At 52.1% G+C, this 22,379-nt stretch overlaps 1 protein-coding gene across 10 annotated transcripts in view; it reads right to left on the bottom strand.

Annotated features, from left to right (window-relative positions):
• Positions 1–2,438: 2,438 nt before the first annotated feature.
• The window catches only part of TRANK1 (tetratricopeptide repeat and ankyrin repeat containing 1), a 98,119-nt gene continuing 78,178 nt past the window's right edge, over positions 2,439–22,379 (bottom strand). For all 10 annotated transcript variants that reach the window (XM_047874469.1, XM_047874474.1, XM_047874472.1 and 7 more), the window contains 7 exons: positions 21,339–21,427; positions 17,277–17,380; positions 17,033–17,165; positions 12,001–12,146; positions 5,729–8,778; positions 4,539–4,637; positions 2,439–3,470 (listed from right to left, as the gene is read on the bottom strand). In XM_047874469.1, the coding sequence (XP_047730425.1) occupies positions 3,370–3,470; positions 4,539–4,637; positions 5,729–8,778; positions 12,001–12,146; positions 17,033–17,165; positions 17,277–17,380; positions 21,339–21,427 (3,722 nt within the window). In that variant the 3' untranslated portion in view covers positions 2,439–3,369. The remainder of the gene's footprint in view (positions 3,471–4,538; positions 4,638–5,728; positions 8,779–12,000; positions 12,147–17,032; positions 17,166–17,276; positions 17,381–21,338; positions 21,428–22,379) is intronic.

Genomic DNA, 22,379 nt, shown 5'->3' on the forward strand with positions numbered 1-22,379 from the left:
CATCAGCCCAGAGCCCGACGCGGGGCTCGAACTCACGGACCGCGAGATCGTGACCTGGCTGAAGTCAGACGCTTAACCGACTGCGCCACCCAGGCGCCCCGGTCCAGTTTTTTAAAAAGAGCTAAATGTGCTGGCGTGGAAAAATGGCAAACACCAATGGCTCAGTGAAAACTCAAGCTAAAGTGGAGGCCATATGGTTCAATCCACTTTTGGAAAAATAAAAAAAAATTTAATTCCAAATTGGTGGTGCTGGTGACTGAGTACTCCGTAAGAGCTGGATTTTTAAAAATAGTTTGGATTATATTTGCCGTCATAGGAAACAGTAAAGGTATTTTTAGAAATCGAGACGGAGGGATGCAGTGGGCGAATACTTGTTCAAATAGACGGTCAGAGAAGAACGCGCTTCACCCACTCAGGTGTTTCGGTCAGAGTGTCATATGGCCCGTGCTGATGATAATCCAGTAAGAAAAGAGGCTCTTCTAGAAACCCGAGAGGCCACGCAGATCTGCCTTGGTCCCGTGCTTCCGATCCTAGCTGAACCCCATCCCACTGGCATACACGTGCAGCCGGCTTGAGGAAGAGGGACCCTCAGTGTCCTTCCTTCCTGCAGTCATTACAAGACTGGCCCTTTGTCCCCAGAGAGAATTTGAGGCGAACAAGGGCTCTCGGCTAAGAACAGTCAGGCCAAAGCATGTACATGTTGGTAGGAGCCATCCAGCCCCTTCCCTTCCCCCAGCAATCCTCAAGGGCCCCAAACACCACCCTAAATGGTTAATGCTGACTGCAAAGAAGTGGGATCCATGTCTGAGGCAGTTAGGAAAACAGCTGATTGTTCGTGATGGGTTTCTGGAAGGTCATCTGTCCCTGAGAATCCATCCTCTTGACTGGGGAGGTAGACACTAGCTATGTCCTCGCCTGTCCAGCAGCGAGGTACACAGTGGGGGGGAAGGACCACAAAGCAAGCTGGGGGTGGGGGTGATCATGACAGAGCTCCAGGCTGGGGGGACCCCTGAGGCGGAAGACAGTTAACACAGTAGGTCTGTTAGCTTTTGAAAGGCCTGCTCGGAAAGCCACCCCTTGGCTGGCATCTGGGAACTTGAATTTCTGGAAGGTTCCTGCCGTCCTCAGAACCGATAACCGCACCTCACAGTGCTCACTGTTTGTACACCGTAGTTCACGCGGAACACCTGCTTTCCGTCTGAGACTCTGGGACTTTGCTACGTGCTAGGCAGAAGACGCCTACGTGAGCAGCCCCCGACAAAAACTCTGAGCACTGAGTCGCTAATAATTTTTGATCGGCAACAATTCACATGTGTTGTCCCACTTGTCAGTGGGGGAATTAAGTGTATCCTGTGTGAGTTCACCGGTGGAGGACCCTCAGAGGCCTGCACTTGACATCCCCCTCGACTCCGCCCATGTGCCTTTTCCCTTTACCGATGGTGCTCCGTAGAGCTTTGGCTGAGTCCCGTGAGCCCTGCTAGCGTTCCCGAACATGAGAGTGCTCTTAGGGACCCCTTACACCTACCCCCTTCCCGGACTTCCAGGCAAGGCCTGGGACACCAAAGCCCCTGGACTGGGTGGGGCCTGAGGATTGAGGGCATCAGGGGAAATTGCTGACCATACTGCCGAATCCCACTCCTCTCTCCCCAGCCTCTGCACCCCTATGAGTCGAGGACCCCTATGAGTCGAGCAGGTAGATTCTCGGGAGTGGTCCTCTCCAGGGAGTTCTATCAGACAGCGTTGACCCAGAAGGTAGCAGGCTCATCTGGCCCAGTCATGAGCCTCCTGGACCTTGAGGCATAGGATCAGAGGACAGAGGACCCTTTGTTTCCGGAGACTCAGCTGTCCTGCTCATCCAACGCAAGCAAATCCTGAGATCCCAGAACCAAGACCTGAGGGTGCTCGAACCCATGGCAAAAGCTACAGAGCCACTGGGCACCAGGGCATGCACAAAGGGCTCTGAGACCATTCAACTCCCCTAAAGGGGAAACTGAGGCCCCACTGGGTTATGTAAATGAAGCTGCCACCCACATGATATGCATTTCTATCACTGCTGTTTCTCCACGTCACCGCCTCTGTCCCACAGCAGACCCCGAGCCCCCACGGACTCAAGTGCCACATCTAGGCACTCAGTGATCTGACCACCCCAGGTTACACGGCTCAGTGGGGTCGGGAGAAGATTTGACCCCGGGTCTCCTGCCTCCCGGGGCAATGTTCTTGTTGGGGGCAGTCCCAATAGGCAGCAGTGACAAAACTCCCACAGTCCACACCCTAAACGCTCAGGAGACACAGGCAAGCCCTCAAGACAACGCAACTAGCTGTGAGTCCCCGGATGTCTTCATTTCAGAAGGCGTCAACCAGCTGGCCAGAGAGAGCCAGCCCCAGGATCCACCCCTGACTGAGTGGAGACCGGAAATAAGTCAACGGACAGCGCCACGTAAGAGAAATGATTTCACTTTATAAAAATGTGGTAATATGGCAAGATTTGATTTTTGTTTTCCGGCAAGTGACATTTATAAAAACCACCTGGAATAAAAATTAGAAACAAGGAAATAGAGTCATTTAGAAAGACGATAAAGAGAAAACGCTAAGCAGCAGAAGCAGCAGCAACACCGGGGGGGGGGGGGGGGGGGGGGGAGTTGGCTCTGCTGCGAGGACAGATCAGGGAAGGACCGAGCTCGAGTAAGCCGAGCTTTCACACAGGGCAAGGCAGAGGGTGGGCAGGAAGCGTGAGCGGCACAAAGGCCTCCAGAATGGGGCCGTACGGATGGCCGCCGGCTCGGTGGGAGTTGGGGGTAAAGCAAGAGCCTCCTTCAACCAAGAAAGTGAGACACATAGCGCTCCATACAAACACTTGTGGAGCGTCTGCACCATAGCCAAGGCAGAGTTAGGACCACCTCGGAGAGGCAGGCTGGGAATCCCCCACCACACCCCCCAGGCTTGCCTTCTAGGGCAAAGGTCCTGAGGCTCCCACCCATAGGACGCTGGGGAGTTCTTGACTACACTCTGAGGTAGTCTCACCGTCACTCGCACAGGTAGCTGGAAATGGTCACAAAAAATGGGGAGAAGGAGGGCAGGAAAGTCGCACGGAGACAAGAGGCCGTAACAGAAGGGCCCTTGCTGTAAGCGGGTTCGGAGATGAGCAGAGGGTGGCCTGGGGGTAAGGAGTGGCCAGCAGAGAGCCTACGTGGACCCTGGGCGCAAGCAGCTCTTGTGACAAGAATAAAAATCAAAGGCATGGCTAGACTCCCCCTTTTAAGCTAATTTACATTCTTCCCCCCCCCCCCCCCCCCCATCTGCCCCAGCACTCGGAATTCTAAGTCAGGACGGAATGTTCTGAAGGCTTAGGAGGCAGCAGCTGAGCGGACATTAGTATTTTCTCGGCTTTCCACCTTTCCGCGAACGCCTTCGAGGACGGAGTTCACCAAAGTCCTCGGCTTCATTTTCGTAATCATCTTCCTGGACGATACCTGTTTCAAAAGCCAAAAAGAAACAAACACAACGCTGGGAACAAAGCACAGAACGGTGATTTTTTTTTTTTTCACACCACTGTAAAACAGAACGTGTTAATAAAACCTAACGTCTCTGTAATTGTTTTAAATTAAAGGGCAAAAAAGCCTGGGTCAGGGCCAAAGGAAACACCCTTCTCTAGAATTAAGTTCTTGTACAGGCTGGTGCCTTTGCCCTGATTTCAGAGACCCTTTACATGGCAAAGAAATCAAACAAAAACCCAAATTCAACCACAAACTTGAGTTGGTATGCCAGTCATCTCCCTTTTGAAACAATCACAAAAATCATGGTCCTGGCAGGGAATATATTCTAAGGATGTTTTTCCCCGACACAGATATTTGTGCCAAGTCCCTTTTAGTTTTCCCCAGCTCTGAGGTCTAGATTTTCCAGCAGCATCTGGATTAGGAGGACCCACAGAAGGGCAACCTGGGGCACATGAAATATACGGAATAAGAAAAAATCAGGTCTGGCCAAGAGGGGGTGGCAGTTGGGATGGGCAAGAGGAATGATACAGAATTTGGCAAGATCGTTCTGTCAGGAGAGAAACCTGACTCACTCCGTACAAGCCCTTAACCCTCTAGGAAGGGGCGTGTAAGTCTCCCAGTGATTTTGTTTTGCTCACAAATGCGTTGGCGTTATATCCCCAAGGCCAAAACAGCGCTGATACATACTAGGCCCTCAATAAATATTCGCGGACTTACATGAATGGTTGACAGAGGCGACCCTGTTTGCCAAAAGACAGCCCTTCAATACTTGGTCTACGCGTGGGAGTCACTGTATTGAGCATGAGTAGTGACTGGGTGTCATCGATAGGAGCCCATGAGCGGCACAAGAGATTTGGGAAAAAGCAACTAACATGAGCCCTCGGTCAGAGGGGGGATCTCAGATGTTACTCGACTCACTGGGGGAAGATGACCCTAGACAGTGAGGGGACGTTATAGGTGACCCCACTTCGCGGTGACCTGGGAATCAGCGGAACCAAGAGCCACGAGACCCAGAGCATCACCGTGGGATAAAGGGCTCCTTACCTTCTTCATTTAAGTGGAGCTCTGCCTTCATCAGCCACGCCCGCGCATCCCTGACGGACGGGATCAGCACGTTGACCAAATGAGCCATCACCTCCTCTGCTACAGGAACCAAAGAACAAGGGCTCTGAGTGAAGGGGCTGCCGCAGGAACCAGAGCCAAAGCCCCTACCTCCCAAGGGCCGTCTGTGTGCTTCCTCTGAGGGGGACGACGGGATAAGGGCCCACAGCCACCTTCTGCCCCCTCAGACGTAAACCGCAATTAAATGCTAGCCTGACGCCATCACTGTGTGACGGGTAGAGACTGCCAACAGCAAACCTTTCAGGGAACCTCGTTCAGCATGTCATTCAATCCACAGTCGGCTGAGCATCGGACTTCGGCTCAGACCGTGATCCCACAGTTCACGAGTTCGACCCCTGTGTGGGGCTCTGCGCTGACAGCTCAGAGCTCGGAGCCCGCTTTGGATTCTGTGTCTCCCTCTCTCTCTGCCATTCCCAGCTCATGCTCTGTCTCTGTCTCTGTCCCTCCCCAAAATAAATAAACATCAAAATGTCCTTAAACCTTACACTGGAGTGTCTGGATGACAGAATGAGTTTTAAACACGATATTTCACTTATTTGGTACGTAACACGACTTGCACTCAGTGTTGCTAGGAAATAGCGAACAAGGAAGTTAGAGGAAATCTGATTCAAAGGCCACGTAAGAATTCTTACTGTTAAGGTCTCACGCCGGGTATGGTTTAAAAACCCTCCTAAAAAGGAAGAGACCAGCTATGCAGCCCCAGATCTTAGTCAAACGTTCAGAACAGAGTAGGTGCTCAAGAAATGGTCACTGGAGAACAGATCGGAAGCTTAAAGAGTTTCCTCGGGACGTTAAACGCCCTCCCCACGTCCTTGTCACAGAACTTGAAATGCCCTCCCGACGTCCTCGTCACAGAACTAGTGAGCAAGGCCCTCTCTTCTGTGTGGTGCCAGGGAAACCATCCCGACTCAAGATAACCACATGTTTTCATTGGGGTGGGGTGGTTCAAATAATGGGGGTTTGCTGTGATTTGAGAACACCCACTCCTCACTTGTATTTCTGCCAACGCCAAGCTCTGTCATTCCCAGGACTTGATCTGACATGTGTTCTCAAAGCCTGGGTTCTGACCCAGGGGTCAGACCCCCGGGCCCCGACCTCTGGGGACGCCTTACCGCCAGCCCAGGCCTTCCGCCTGTAGAGGTCCTCCACCGTATCCGAGACCTTCTTGATGTTCTCCTGGACCTTCCTCTGCAACATGTGGCTGTGCTCTTTGGAGCCCAGGTGACTGCGGATCCACACGCTCTGCTCAATGTCCTGCACCAGCAGCTTGCCTTCGTCGATGGCCGGGTCCACCTTCTCATGGAAAAATTCGAAGTACCTCTGGTAGGCCACCTGCTGCCTCTGATGGCTTTCCAGGCGGATGTGCTGCTCGTAAGACTCGCTGTTCTTCTCCGGACCCTCCTCGTCTCCCGGCTCGGCCGTGGAAGGGGCCACGGCCTCCGCAGCCACTCCTTCAAGTGCCTTCCCGGGGCCGAAATAGCTGTCAGGACCTCGGCTGAACTTCACCCCACACAGGTCACACTGGGTCCTGTCGATGTCGGCCTTCTTAAAGTTCCCGGCCCCCGGCTCCCTGGTCTCCTCTCGGAAGCACTCCGCCTGGGTGCTCACCCTTCTCCTCCAGCTGATGCACAAGGACACGACCAGGCACACCCTCCTCAACTTGCGCCGGATGGAAGCCTTCCGCTGCTTCCGGGAAAGAATGGCAGCGAGGACGGGGTCTCGGTCTTCTGACGCCAGCTCGTCCGTCTCGTCCTGACCGATCTCACACTCGGGTTCAGCAAAGTAGTCCGCCGGCTCCACACTGGGCAGGCGGCTCAGTTTCACCTCCTCGTGGTAGAGGCCGCGGACCACGGGCCCTTTGGCGTGCGCGCTGTCCCACCGCCAGCAACAGTCCATCAGGTACTCTTCGTCCCGCTCGAAGAGCAGGTCCCGCAGCGCCTCAGCCACCGACTTCACGTTGCCCGCCATCAACACCCGCTTCGCCGCTTTCAGGAGCCTCTCGGGCACCCGGTCGGGGCAGTCCCTACTCATCAGCTGCAGCCTCGTCTGGATCTCCTGGAAGTGACGGCACAGGAGAGGCTTGCAGTACGGCTGTAGAACCTCCTCGGCGTTGACCAGCATCACCAAGCACAGCACCAGGGTCCGCTCTGCCTCCCCGGACACCACACAGTCTATCTCACCGAAGGCGTCGAGCAGGACGTTGAAGTTCCCATTCTCTTGGCCACAGAGCACCTTGACGAGGTAGGAGAGGTGGAACCGGAAATCCTGAATGGCTCTGGCCACGTCCTTAGGCTTGTATTCCTGAACGATGGAGAACACGTCCCCGAGCTCCCTGTCCTTCTTGCTGACCAGGAACTCCCAGTGGTGCAAGAGCGCGATGTAGCTCTTGGGGAGGCGGAGGATGGCGTTCTTCCGGAGGCGGGCCAGGACCACCCCGCAGTGGACGAACTGGAGCTCCAACAGGGCCACCGTGTTTCCAATGCTGGGGATGAGCGGTTCCTTGCACCTCTTGACGAGGACGTTCATGAAACGGAAAAAGAGCCTCTTGTAGTCTTCTGGGTTCCTGTACACGTAGAACTGGTCGATGCAATTCTCCAGCAGCCGGATGAAGCACAGGTGGGTCTTCTCGGCACCGTCATCGTCCTTGTTGGGCGCCAACATGCCGAATTTTCCTTCTATTCCCTTCACCTTGCCGCCCCTCCCCCTGCCCCTTTCCTCCTTTTCAGCCTCTAGAGCTTTGAGTTCCCTGTTGTAGTTGTCCTCCTCCTGACGGAGCAGCTTTTCGAACTCCTCCGGATAGTTGGAGGAGACCAGGAACGCCTGCATGGCGTTCAGCCACAGGTCTGTAGACTCCCGGCGGCTTCGTGGCCTCTCGTTTTGAAAGAGAAGACGGACGTACTCTTTCAGAGCTGCCCTGTACGACCGAAAGGATTTGTAGTTCGGTTTGAGGATCTCTTTGCAGGCCGTGGGGTTTTCTGACAACACTCTCTGGTGGAAATGCTTAGGGAAGAGGACGTTCAGGAAGGATTTGCAAAGGCCGTACATATGGCCAGACGAAACGTAATCGATTTCTTCGAGTTCCTCCGCTAAGATTTTAGGGAATACTTTCTTGGCTTCCAAAAGCAACCCGCTGATTGCCACCAAGTGTATCTTTGACTGCACCAAACACTTGGCCTCACAGCGCCGCAAGGGCCTGTGGAAATCTTTACAGTTTTCGACCTCACATTTCAGGCCCACGATAAACCTCATGCAGACGCCTGCGTAGGTCTTCCCAAGCAGGCTCTGCGTGATCTGACGCAGCCTGCTCAAAAGGTGTTTGTTGAGGGCCAATTTCACCTGGTCGGTCATTACCAAGAAACAGTCTTTTGTTTTCTTCTCTCTCAGGTTCACATCCAGGTCAAGAATGATTCTTGATATGGGTCCAGGGTCGTTCTGAGCTATCTGGCAATACTTGGCATCCACCTGAGAAATCCCAAAAAACTCGAAGCAAGACTTGACCATCTCCTTCTCGGCATTGTTGGTCACTCTTTTGAGGGCCCTGACCAGATTGAGGAGGACTTCCAAGCCCCCCGGAGCCAGGGCCAGGACCTTCTCAGGCTCGACCTCACACTGGCTGGCAGCTTCGTAGAGTGCCTCCACCACTCCCGCCGAGTGATTGAGTGTGTCAAACTTGAAGAAGGCGTCCTTGAGCTTTTGAAAGTCTCTCAGGATTACCCCCTGAAGGAACTGGGCCTCGGCAATGCCGGCCAACTGGTTGGTTTCATAGCAGAGGTCAAGAGCTTCTCTCAGAATGGCCTTGGTATGTTCCACGTCCGAATCCCTGGCCACATTGAGGCGGGCAGCCCCCAGCAGACACGAGGCCTGGAAGTCCTTGTCGGCAGTCAGCTGGGCAGCCTCCAACAGGCAGCCATGTTGCTTCATCAGCAAGGCGGCCTCTTCTCTCCGACCCTCCCCGTTCAGCAGGTCTGCAGCTTCCGCTAGCCGTCTGCGAGACTTCAGGAACACCAGCTGGTCTTCTATGTCCAGCTTCGAGAGGACCGCCATCATCTCCTTGATCTTGTTTGCATTCAGGTACTTTGCTGCGGCTTCCAGGTAAAACTGACCGGCAGAATAAGACAGCTTGGATATGGGAAGGGTCTTGGCCCTCAGCATTTCTTCGTACCTGCAATGACAGACGACCCAAATGTCAGCTCATTACCACCCAGGAGAAAATCTCCTCCAAAATACAGCACAGAGCAAGTCAGACACAAGTCCCACCCACGTGTAGATCTAAATTACAAAACAGGGCCTAAACTTATCCGGCATCTTTACGAGTGCTTCATTTCGCGGGGGTAAAATGAATTCTTCATTCTCCAAAGGAACGAAGCTTTCGTATGTTCAATTAATGAAATGTCACGGCGTGACGACCTAAGCAAATGGAAGTTAGGTTTGAAAGTCAGCCTGAGAATTTAAAGAAAGAAAAGTAACTAAAATTTTGAGAAGAAAACTAAGTAGGTAAATGAAAGTCAATCTGAAGGGCAACGATTATGCATAACCAAAATTATCCCTGTAGAAAAAAAGAAACCCTTAAATTCTCATAAAAGCACGATCCTCATTTTGGGCCGACAACCCCACTGAGTTGGAGACAGGACTAAGGAGAAAGGGTGAAGACAGAGCGTGACACGCCAGCGTGACATTAACGACATCAGTCTTCCTCTCATCACCCAACCTCTGATTTTTCTCTTCTGCCAGGTACGGGCGTGGTTGATAAGAGTGAGACTAACGAAGCTCCGAATGCTCCCCTTTACTCTGCTGGTCAAAGTCAGTCCCTCCCACACTACCAATTTTCAAGGCACTGGAACAATCCAATAAAACATGCGTGCTTCTGAACCCTGATAGGACAAAACCCGTCTCCTCACAACCAGAGAAGTGCCCAGGCTCCTTATGATGGCTCAGTTATCCTACAAACATCTGCTTTCCTAGCTTCTCCTCTTCTACGAGAGGTCTCCCATGAAGGGTTGTAAATAAAGATGAAGAAAAGGAGTATACTTCACATGTGAGCTTTGGCTAATGGAGTAGTGAGTACTTTCAGCAAGTGTAAAGAACTCCCCGGGTATTTCCTTTGCAAATCTGCAAGGTCCACAATGTATTTTGGGTCATGCCAGTTAGCCACTGAATTCTACACTCAATATGCACGGTGCTCAAAGGACACTGGGACAGATCTAACGTGAGTTTCCAGTTAATACTCAGATTACACTTAGATCTCAACTCAACACATAGGAACTCTCAGCTGTATATCTCAATCAAGCTTAAAAAGAATAATGAGAGGGGCGCCTGGGTGGCGCAGTCGGTTAAGCGACCGACTTCAGCCAGGTCATGATCTCGCGGTCCGGGAGTTCGAGCCCCGCGTCAGGCTCTGGGCTGATGGCTCAGAGCCTGGAGCCTGTTTCCGATTCTGTGTCTCCCTCTCTCTCTGTCCCTCCCCCGTTCATGCTCTGTCTCTCTCTGTCCCAAAAATAAATAAACATTGAAAAAAAATTAAAAAAAAAAAAAAAGAATAATTAGAGAAAAATATGTTTCTGGGAAAAATCTGTGACGATTCAATGCTCTGCCGAAAACCTGAGAGCAGAAGTTTAAATAACTAATTAAAACTTAAAAAAAACAACAACCTCTCGGTCAGTTTTGTCATATGACTTCACAAGGGAATTGGTCTGGTCAATTACTCATATCACGACTGCATAGCACCCTGGTAACTACGTGCCCAATAAATGTCACAGCTGGCACCCTTTTATGGAGTGATGGTTTGTGTCCCCTGAAATTCATACATTCGAGCCCAATCCCCAGTGTGGTTGGATTTCGAGATGGGATCTTTAAAGGAAGTAGACTACGGTTAAATGAGGTCACAAAGGTGGAGTCCTGATCCAACAGGATTAGTGTCCTCATAAGAAGACACCAGAGAATGACCTGTCTTTTGCAGTCTCTCTCCATGTGGAAGTGCCAGGGAAAAGCCACCTGAGGACACAGTGAGAAGGTAGCCATCTGTAAGCCAGGGAAAGAGCTCTCATCAATAGCCCAACCGGCCGGAGCCTTGATCTTGGACTTCCAGCCTCCAAAACTAGGAGAAAATAAATTTCTGTTATTTAAGCCCCTCAATCCATGGCATTTCGTTCTGGTTGCCTAAACGGACTACTACATACCCGTTGCGTATATCATAAACGTAAGGGTACCAAAGACCCTCACGAAGGAATATGCTCACTTTCCCAGCCATGGCACAGAACACCAACTTTTCCATTTCCAAAACTCAAACTCGAGGTACTGGGCACCTTTATTGAGGTGCTGGTTACACAAGTAGATCTATTTTGTGAGAATTAGGTGCACCTTTTTGACTATATATTATACTTTAACAAAAGCTAACTTCCCAAAAACCTGAAGTTTGAACACCTGGGTCCGTTATGTTCATTTTGTCACATGCAGAATTTGGTAGAAAGCAAAGAAAATGTAGAACCAACCCACACCCTGCTTCTCCAGGAGCTGAGAGTACACTCAAACAGAAACACAGAATAGCGGTCTCTGTCATTCCAGCTGCCCCATACCACCAAGAAGATCTCTTCGGGGCACCAGTAACATGCCGTTTCTGTATTCCTTGTCAACCATTAGCCCTGCCCATCTCGACATCATCCTTGGAATATGAGCTAGATAAAGGCTCGAGAAGGCCTCCAGTGGGTCATGTGTGAAGCTTATGAGGGTATGGGAACATACATTTCGTACACATATGTATGACCGCATGGCTAAGGGTCTGCCCATAGGTCACGGTGAAGCAAAGGCCTGACTGCCCACTAGTGCACTTACCTTCATCCGTCCATTCAGCGAAATTGCTACCTCAGCAGGTAAGGGTAGAGGACAGAACCATCATTAAGCACAAAATTGCCATGTGTCTTATATACACGCTTGTAACAAACCCTTCATCATCTTCTGCCTCTTCTCATGACACTGTGTCAAAGCTTATAAAGAGAGTAGAATACATTATATGTGAATATATTAAGAGCGTGTATGTTAAAGGCACTGGAATGGCTGCCGATGAGAGAGTGGGAACGGAGACCGGCCATGACGAGGAAGAGGATGAACAAACTGAAACCAGTGGTGACTCTGCTGGGAACTGGAGATTATATTCCACTCTTTTTCCTCCCGCACTTCCCACCCAGCTCCTCGGTTAATCCTTTAGGCTTGGTTTTTGCTTTCAAGGAGCTCTTGACCCAGCACCGAGGCCACCGCTCGAGTGGAAGGAGGGTGACACGGGCAGGCCGCTTCAGAAGAGCAGAATAACACCCTCCAAGGCAGGCTGCCCCCAGAAAGCAGCAGGAGGGAGGGAGCGGGGTGGGGGAAGGGAGAGAATAAAACCACCTACTTTTCGGCTGCAATAGCAGCTTCTTCAAAAAGCTCCTGTTCGCAGTACATTTTGAGTGCTAGATCGAATTCCTGGATCTGCTCAAAGCATCTGAAAGCATCTTTGTAGCACTGGCTTCGCTTATAGAAATAGGCCGCATCTTTTATCTAGGACAGAGTAAAATACACTCTTGGCGTATTCATAGCATAACTTTTGATCTTAAAAATAAGCCAATACCACGAACAATATGTCTGCTATTTGTTAGGACCCAGTGAAAAATGCTAAGACATAGGCGATATTAGGAAAACGATTTCCTTATATAAAATTACATAAAAATTATATATAAAATACAATACATATTGTATTATACATATTATATATTGTATACAATTATTTATAGAGAGAAAAATAAAGTTATATCCCAACCTCACACCATATACAAAATTAACCTTCAGATAGGATAAAGACCTAAATGTGAAAGCTATTGGATGAAAACGTAGGAGAATATCTTTGTGACCTTGAGGTTAAAGAAAGTCTTCAATAAAACCCAAAACACATAAACTTCCTTTGATGGAATCAAAACTGCTGAATAAAGGGTATGTGAAATAAAGTTAACAGAGAGAGGGCAAACATGAACATCTAGACCAGCGCCGTCAAATAGACCTTGCAGTGAAGATGGAAATATTCTACAGCTATGCTAGCCAATATGGTAGCCACCAAGCACGTGTGAAGAGTGAGCACATGGAATGTGGGTAGCGTAACTGAGGAACTGAATTTTTCATTTCATTCCATTTCCACTCATTTTAACTTTAATTTCCACATGTGGCTAATGGCTATCATATTTGACCAGACAGATCTAGAACATAAAATGGATTCTTTCGACCACAAGAAAAAGACTTTCCTGAAATCACAACACAAAACTAGGCAAAGGATACGGACAGGCAGGTCACAGTGGGGGAAACTTGAGTGACTAACAAATCAATGAAGATGCTCCAGCTTACTGATAGAGAAACGTCAATTAAAACCACAGTGAGATACATCCATGAAATTGGCAAAAATTAGAAAACCAGAGCCCATTGAATGTGGTCAAGAACATGGGGCACGTGGAACCATCCTGCACAGAGTGGTACGGCTGTTCTAGAAAGCAAAGTGGCTTCCACTTTCGCTTAGTGAAATTAAGTATATGCATACCCTAGGGCCAGCAAGCCCATTTCCAGCAGTACCCAGGACTGGCAGGAGACGTGCTGTGCCACATAGTACTGTGTGTGGCAGCCGGGAGTTGGTGGCAACTTGGACGTTCACCGCTAGGGAAATGGAAAAGTCAAATACAGTGGATGCCCATTCTGGAATACCATCAGGGGTCACAAACCTGGCCGGACCTCAACACTATAGCAGGGGGTGTTAAAAAACCAGAACAACATGCTATTTACAAAAGCTCAAAACATACATGTATAGAAAATACTAGAGTTTGTTATTCAATTAGGCATGCATATGGGGATGACACGTTAAATTCACAGGAATGGCTGCCAGTGACGAGAGAATGGGACCGGAGACTGGCCATGAAGAGGAAGAGGATGAACAAACAAAAACCAACAGTGGGTTTGCGAGAACAGAAGATTATATCCTGCTCTTCCCCCCACACTTCCATCCAGCCCTTTGGTTAATCCTTTGTGCTTGGCTCTCGCGACGTTTCCGCAATTCCCCTTCCCGGCACCCCACCACCATCATGGCAACGCAAATCACATCCACTGGCCTGTCTGCCTCTACTCTTGTTGCCTACAGACCCCCCGCAGAGCCTCCAAACAACGAGCTCCATGCGGCTCCTGCCATCAGAACCTTCCACTGGCTCCCTGTCACACGTCAACAAAATCCCGTCCCTACCACGGACTTGGAGGCCCTACGTGACTTGCTCCCGCCGCCCTCTCTTGCTCATCTTGCCGCTTCTACCCCACTCACTCTGCTCTGGCCCAACCAGCTTCCTTGCTGTTCTTCAAGCTCGCCCACACGCTCACACCTCGGGGGCTGTTGCCTGCAAGGGCGCTTGGCCCACCATGCCCTCCAGGTGTTTGCACCGTCTCTGCTCACAAGACAGCTCCCTGCCCGCCCCCTGCCCAAAACAGCAACACCTGACACCCCCTCTCCCCTCACCCAGCCTCATCACCAGTGGCATCTTCTATGCTACTGGCTTGTCCGCCGTCCCTCTCCCACACTAGGAACGGAAGCTCTGTCAAGGCAGAGGCCCCTGTATTGTCGCCTACCGGCCACTGAGCACCCACAGTGCCCGGCACACAGCCCGGGCCCATCTGTTTGTTTGTCGAATAGTTCATTTCAGAATTCTACTTACTGCTCCTGAGGTCCAAAGAGAAAACAAAACCAAAATGAAATAAGACAAAATATATTCCAGTCCCTCCAGTAAATTTTAGTTGGCTTTTATTTATCTAGACCATCTACACCAAGTGCCAAAATTCAAAGAAGATTCAGGTTTGAGGGGTGTCTGGATGGCTCAGTCAGTGAAGCATCCAACCTTGGCTCAGGTCATGATCTCGTGGTTCGTGGGTTCGAGCCCCGCGTCGGGCTCTGTGCTGACAGCTCGGAGCCTGGAGCCTGCCTCCGATTCCGTGTCTCCCCCTCTCTCTCTGCCCCTCCCCTGCTTGCACTCTGTCTCTCTCTCTCTCAGGAAATAACTAAACATAAAAAAACAAGGAAAGATTCGGGTGTGAGGTTCTTCTAAGTCCCGAGACCTCACAGAGCCGGGAGCATCTAGACCCATCTCGGCCACATGAATAAAACCCCATAACCGGATTACCTACCACCCCACCTCTTTCTTCCCCTGACAATGCTGATTACTCGGAAGGAAAACCCCCCCATGTGAAGGCAGGCCCTGCCAGGTGCCAAGCGTGTGCCCAACCGGAGAGAGAGCAGAGGGCTGGTTCTATGCAGCAGCTCCCTCCTCCACTAGCTCTGCTCCCTGAGCAGAGGGCTCCCACCCGCCGTCCAGAGCAGGGCCCTTGAGAGGTTTCCGAGGGAGCCCGTGTCGCTCTCAGGAAAGGCAAGAAGCAGATGAGGCAGAGGAATCCCTGCAAAACGGTCTTGCATTCCCAGGGTCCCCTCAAAAACACTTCTTGGCAGGGGCGACACACATTTAGGGGCTGGGAACAGGGGGGCAATTTGGTGTAAGGATACTGACGAAGGCTGCTGCTCAGCTGGTCAACGTGAATCGTGCTGGTTAGTGTGGCAGGATGACCACGTGAGGTCTGAGGCTGGCTGAGGGCTGCACACCCTTCCAGGGAGGGCGCTGGGACCAGACCCTTCCCTGGCTGGGGCTTGGAGCTGCTAGAATGTACTGGTGAGAGGAAGCAGACGAGACCGCCACCGGTGGCCAAACCCGCGGAAGGGGAGCAGGGTGGCCTCCACACTCTGAAGGTGCTGGAGTCCCGGAGGAGGGAGCACAGGCTGTACTTATGGCCTCCTGGTCCCTGAGCCCCCTACTCTCAGAGGAAGAGCTCTCCAGGCTGGGGGTGGGGGTGGGGCGGTGGGCAAAGTGAGTCCGTAAGGAAGAGGTCTCTGACTCAGTCAAGGCGGGCACTGCTGGGCAAAAACAGGAAGCAAAGGCTTAGGCTGGTTCCCTGTAGTTGTCAGCGAGTAGGTCCAAGGTGGCGACACAGGGCATTGAGGATTTGGTAGCTAAGGAACGGGGACAGGTTAGAAGCTACGCCAGTTCCCGGAATCTTAGGACCCAAACTCCCACCCAGAGGGGAATCCCTATCCCATCCCTGTCTCCCACACCCTAACAGGTCGCACACCCTAATCAATGTGGGGCCGGGCAGGCAGCACCATGAGGGCCTCATGTTCTTTACACTGACTTGGGGGCCACACTTCAAAGTCCCCAGCAGGTGCCGCTCCCGCCCCACCCAGTGCCCGGGATGCTCTGCACATCCAGGAGCTACTAGGTTTCACGGGGAGACGAGAGGCGTGGAAACCCACTTTCCTGCTGGAAAGCCTTTTACGTGGGGGAATACCGCAGCCCGAGCTGGGCATTCTAGAGCAAAGCTTCTCGAACCACCTCGCTCTACACCTCCCATCCCTCACAAGGGATACACTGAACGTGAACCGTGTGAGTACAGATAATGCCGTACCGCACCCTTGAAAGCTGCTACGAGAACAGATCTTAAAAGGTTTCATTGCGAGGGAAAACAATCTTTGTACGGTGATGGATGTTAACTCAACCTACTGGGGGCATCGCCTCGCAGCACGCACATGTATCGAATCATGACGTCGTGCATCTACAACTGATACGGTTTTCCACGCCAATTCTGACTCGAGGAGAAAAAGGAATCGCCAAAAAAATCATCACCACTTGGATGTCACGGCAGTGCCGAACTGCCCTAACAGTCTCTCACTGGTCACATTCACCTTCGGTGCTAATCTTGGTGCAGACACGTGAAATTGCGTGGCCCGCCCGCCAGCCTGCTGACCACGCGGTGAGTAGCTATGCTCTAGACCATTAGCTCTGCCCAACAGAGCTTTCCGCGATGATGGAAGTGTTCTCGTAGCAATGCGCACTTGAAACGTGGCTAGTGGGACCGAGGAACTGAATTTCTTATTTTTTGACATTTTAGTTAACTTGAATTATAAATTAAATAGCCACCTGTGGCTAGCGGCCCGCCAGATTGGTTGGCAACTAGAGCAGTGACCGAGAACACGGGAAAACCGCCATGTCGTGCCGGGCCATCGCCGCAGGCAGACTCCGGCCTGGACAGGGAGGACAGGAAGGCAGGACGATGCCAACGCCCATCGGCCCTTTGATTTGAACCCTCGGCCCCTCTGTGACTGACGCCGGATGGCAAACCTTCACGCGGACGTGGACACGCGCGCACATCTTTGGAGCCGTGGAAACGCTCGGGCGCGTGGAGAGAACGACTGCCCTGCAGTCCTCGGGGCTGCCGTGTCCCTCTTTGGAGGCCCGGGGCCCCTCCCTGACGCAAGCGGGGGCTGAGGGAGTGGGCTCCAGGGCGGCCCGGTTCTCCCAGCGACAGCGCGGGCTGGGCCTCACCTTCCCCAGCCTCTCGCACAGCTGGGCGGACAGCTGGAACTCCTTGGCGCAGCTCAGGCACTTGAGGGACAGCTTTGGCTCGTTGCACTCCAGATAGGTCTTGGCCAGTCCCAAGAACTCCACCTGCTTCTCCCTGGAGGAGGAGACAAAACAGAGTGTCCGCGGACCGGCGACGGAGCCCCCGCTAGGTTTCACCCGCGGCTCTCCCCAGAGCGGCCCCGAGATGACCCCCCGGGACTCTTACTTGGGGCTGACTTTCTTGGATTTCATGTTCAGGGCGGTGTTGTGGGCCAGGGCCAGCTTCTCCTTCTCAAACGCACCTCCTTTTTGGTAACACTTGGCTGCCACCTGGAACGGGCAGAAGGCTTTGATTCCCAACAAGGAACTGGAGGTGACGTACGGAACGAGGGTTAAACGCACGCACGCGCGCGCGCACGCACACACGCACACGCCCGTGTGTGCACCGACAAGGGAGTGAGTCTCACCCCGGCCCAGCCTGAGGGGAGGAGCCGGAACGTGCCGATGAGCTAAAGAAAACGACCTCACGGGACAAAGCCCAGTAACGTTACCGGCGAACCCTTCCCATTCAAAGGTTCCTTTTGGAAGTGCCCAGAATCCGCGGAAAAGGGATTCAGGACCTAGTTTTACAGGCCGCCGTAAGTAACACCCTCACGTAACCTTCCAAAAGCCACGTGTGAGAAGCTTCATCCTTCTGGTCGCATGCACGAGCAACCTCAGGTCAGAGACACGGAGCGTTGGCCCAAAGGCACCCACACAGGTTTTTTCTAGTCCGGAACCACAATAGCTAACTGGGAGTGTTGGTGGAAGAGCCGCGAACACAGAAAGGGGGGGTAGGGATGGGGATAGAGACGGGGACCTTCTGAAAGATAACCGGCCAGATCCCTGGGTCATGCGCCTCTGTGTTGAGCACGTAGAAGGTGGGCATAAAAGCATCACAGGAGAGTGGCCTGGACCCCCATCCCGGCCTGCAGAAAGCTGCTTTTCTAAAACGGGAGTGCTGACGCCACGTCTCAGCGCACAGGCTACAGGGCACAAAGTCAGGTTTGGTCCAGCAGGTAAAGATTAGGTCTCAGCGTGGGCGAGGGAAGGATTAAGTAGATGGGACAACATCTTGTTCCCTCAGGCTCTTTGCTTCAGCCTCCCCAGCCTCATGGGCCTCCTTGCATTCCAGTGACCTGTGCCACACTCCTGGCAACCACCCGGCCTTTGCACGTGCTGCTCCTTCTAACTGAAACGCTCTCCCGTTCCTTCTCTGCCCAGTTAACTTCATTCAGCCCATAGGACTCAGCTCAAGGCTCCCACTTGGAGCATCCTTCCTGGCCAACCTGTCCAGGACAGCTGGTTCTAAGGGCAGCTCATCTCTCATCTGTGACACCTGCAGCAGGAGGAGCCGTGCGCCCTTCCGTGTGTGTCCTGCTCACCATCGTATCCCTGCAACCTAAACGCAATGTTGGGCCAGTAGCTCAACAGGAACTTATCGAGTGAGTGAACCTCTAGTGGTTGCCATTTATATGCTGGTTCTGGAACATTCACTGACATGCAGCCAAAAACTCAATAAACAACCTGGGTCCTGAAGCCCTTTAGCGGAGCCGAAACAAAATCAGGTGAGGAGAAAGCTTTTTATAGCATTCTCATCGGGGCCAGCTCCCATAAAAAGATTTTAGATTCGAACGTTCAAAAGGTCTTTTTAAAGGGCTAAAGAACTGGAGGGGCCCCCGGGTGGATCCGTCGGTTAAGCTCCGACTTCGGCTCAGGTCACGATCTCCTGGTTCGTGAGTTCGAGCCCCGCGTCGGGCTCTGTGCTGACAGCTCGGAGCCTGGAGCCTGCTTTGGATCCTGTGTCTCCCTCTCTCTCTGCCCCTCTCCTGCTTGCTCTCTTTCTCTCTCTCTCAAAAATAAAATAAACATTGATAATAACAATAATAATTTAAAAAGGGCTAAAGACTTGGAAATGCATGGGCGACACGTATAGGTTACACCAACACTCTTCTGAAGGGAGTAAAGGGAAAGACCGTCTAGGTTTCCAAGTTCATATCCATACCTGCTGCCCATATCTCCCCTCTCTTCCCTCTCTGCTGCTCCCCCCAAAGAGAGTCTTGGTTTTATAACAGCATCTAAGTTATAACAAAGATGGGCAGTGGGTAAAGTTTCAGAGCTCTGTCCACTTTTAGCAGCTAAATCCTACATATTCACCCCTTGGGACTGATCGCAAGGTGGCGACAGTCCTTCAGTGCTCCCGGTAGCGGTCCACACCCCTTCACAGTATTTTCCCAAGACTGCTGCCTATGTCTCCTCCCTTCAGATCTGGGCTGTGACCTACTCTGGCCAACACAACACAGCCAAGTAACACAGGGCCAGCTCCAAGGCCAGGCTTCAGGGGGCCTCATGGGCTTCTCTACCCTTTGTTTCATTCTGTTTTTAATGTAATTGTCAAGTTGGCTAACATACAGCGTTACATACATAGATTCCCGTGAATCATCGCTTACACACAACACCCAGTGCTCCTCCCCACAGGTGCCCTCCTCAATGCCCATCACCCGTTTTCCCCTCTTCCCCGCCCCCCCCCCACATCAACCCTCAGTTTGTTCTCTGTATTTAAGGGTCTCTTATGGTTTGCCTCCCTCTCTACTGTGAATGCTGCTCAGCCCAGGCTCATCTGCTGGAGGATGAGGGGCCCGTGTCCCCATTCACCCCCATCATCCGAGCCAAATGCCACCTAACCCCCAGAAGCCCACCTGCTTGCCGACTGGCTGCTGAGTTCAGACGTGGGTGGCCTGGTTGAGACTTACAGGAGCTACAGCTGAACTCAGCTGCGGGTTAGCTGCCCACAGCACTCCCCGCTCCCTCCCGTGCGTCACGGCAGAGCCTGCCTTCCATGAAGGGCTGAAACCGCAGGATGGGACTGCCCTCCCAGACTCCCTTGCACCAGGCGTGGGCACGTGACCTAGCACCGAGCAGTGAGATGTCAGAAGAGGTCCACGGGGGACTTCCTGATAAAGAAAGAGACCCCTGAGAAGAAAAGTGCCTGCCCTCAGCCCTGCTTGGGTTGCTGCTGGGGAGGATGGGCTGCTTAGCCACCTGCTGCAGTCCTCATGTCCGCTGACAAGCTGCAGATGACACAGGGAAGACACGGAATGAGATGGGGCCCAAGATGAGCTTGTTGGGCCGAAGGTGTCTGTGCCTTGTAGGTGGAGACATCGTTACCGCCGCATCACGGGAAACACACGGGCCCCGGGGCCTCACCTGAGACCGTGTGAGGTGTAGGGATGCTGACCGTGGGAGAGGGATGGGGCTTCTCACGCTGGCTTCAGTATTTCAAAAGGACCAGCAGCGATAACATTGCCCGGAGGAAGGCTGCTCACGCTGGCAACATGGCTCGTCGCCCAGAATTGGTCAACTCAGTCTGGTGAGAAAGCTTAACCCATGCTCACTAGCCCCAGACTGGCAGTCAGGTCTGTGTCGGATCAGTTCGAGAAACAATGGGCCAACCTGTTACTGTTTTATTTCCTTTAACGTTTATTTACTATTTCCTTTGGGAGAAAGAGACACGCAGAGGGGCGTAGAGAGAGAAACCCAAGCAGGCTCTGCCCCGTCAGCGTGGTTCACCATCTCACTGGCTCATGAGATCATGACTGGAGCTGAAATCAAGAGTCGGCCGCTCCACCTACTGAGCCACCCAGGCGCCCCCAATCTGCTACTGTTTTTTTTTTAATTTTTTTTTCAACGTTTATTTATTTTTGGGGGGACAAAGAGAGAGCATGAACGGGGGAGGGGCAGAGAGAGAGGGAGACACAGAATCGGAAACAGGCTCCTGGCTCCGAGCCATCAGCCCAGAGCCCGACGCGGGGCTCGAACTCCCGGACCGCGAGCTCGTGACCTGGCTGAAGTCGGACGCTTAACCGACTGCGCCACCCAGGCGCCCCTGCTACTATTTTAAAACGCGGTGGGATGACAGCAAAAAAAGTGGAAACAAAGAGCACAGGAGGAAAAGAAAGTTAACAGAAGGGTCTGTGGGTGGGGCAGAAGTCATGACACTCCCTCTTCCTATCGGTACACGCTGGCACTTGGCCACAGGGAAGGGATGTCACCCTTGCACTGGGGAAGGAGCAGGACAGGAAGCTCACTTCATCGCGGGGCGACCTGATGTCTCAGAAGAAGTAGCACAACAGCCATAACCTTTGCCCTATCCTGGTGAAAGGCTGGATGGCGGAAAACCTGCCTGTGTGGCCCGATGAGGTCCCCAGTCACAAAGACCTCACCCCCAGACTCCTGGTCCAGCACTTACCTTCCAGCACTGGTGTTTAGCATAATATTCTCCCTGCGCGATCCACTCCTCAGGTGTTGAGGTCTTAACAAACATGCTGTCATCAAAGTCTGAAATGAAAAAGAAAAGTGGGTTTGCTTCTCTGGGCATTCGTTCCCTTAAATGTGCTCTTATGGGCTGAAGTGTGCCCCCCTCCCTCACCCCAAAAATGTATATGTTGCGGCCCTAACCCCCAGGGCCTCCGAATGTGATTATACTCGGAGGCAGGGCCTTGCAAGAAGTTAGTAAGTTAACAGGAGGCTGTTAGGGTGGACCCTAATCCGATCTACGTCCTTATTAGAAGGGAGATCAACACAGAGAAAGAGGGGCTCACACGGAGGGAAAACCATCGACAAGCCAAGGAGAGAGGCCTCAGAAGAGGTCTGATCAAGGTGCTGACACTGTGGTCTTGGACTTCTCACGTCCAGTGCTGGAGACCAATACTGTACTATTCCAGAACGCAGATGATCAGGTTTGTGGTATTTTATTATGGCAGCCCTGGCAGACAAATACACCTGTGCTGTCTTTCTAGTATTCGTTTTAATACATAGCTTAGGGGCACGTGGGAGGCTCAATCGGTTAATCATCCAACTCTTGATTTCAGCTCAGGTCATGATCTTGTGGTTCATAGGATCGAGCCCCTCACTGGGCTCTACGCTGACACCACAGAGTCTGCTTGGGATTCTCTTTCTCTCTCTGCCCCTCCCCCTCTCGTGCTCCCTCTCTCTCTCTCTCTCTAAATAAATAAATAAACATTAAAAAAAAAAAAAAAAAAAAGATCGATGTTAGCTTACCAAGCCAGGTTGTTGCAGGTTTTGGAAGGGGGAAGTAGGAGTGAGAAAGGATGTTGCTCAGTTTTTGAACTTCAGTCTACCTTCCTCCCCTATGGCTATAGATTGGAAGACAGCAAATTCTGGGACGCCTGGTGGCTCAGTCGGTTAAGCATCCAAATTCAGCTCAGGTCATGATTGCGTGGTTCGTGAGTTTGAGCCCTGTGTCAGGCTCCGTGCTGACAGCTCAGAG

The sequence above is a fragment of the Prionailurus viverrinus genome, chromosome C2 (genome assembly GCF_022837055.1).
Source record: "Prionailurus viverrinus isolate Anna chromosome C2, UM_Priviv_1.0, whole genome shotgun sequence".
NCBI lineage: Eukaryota > Metazoa > Chordata > Mammalia > Carnivora > Felidae > Prionailurus > Prionailurus viverrinus.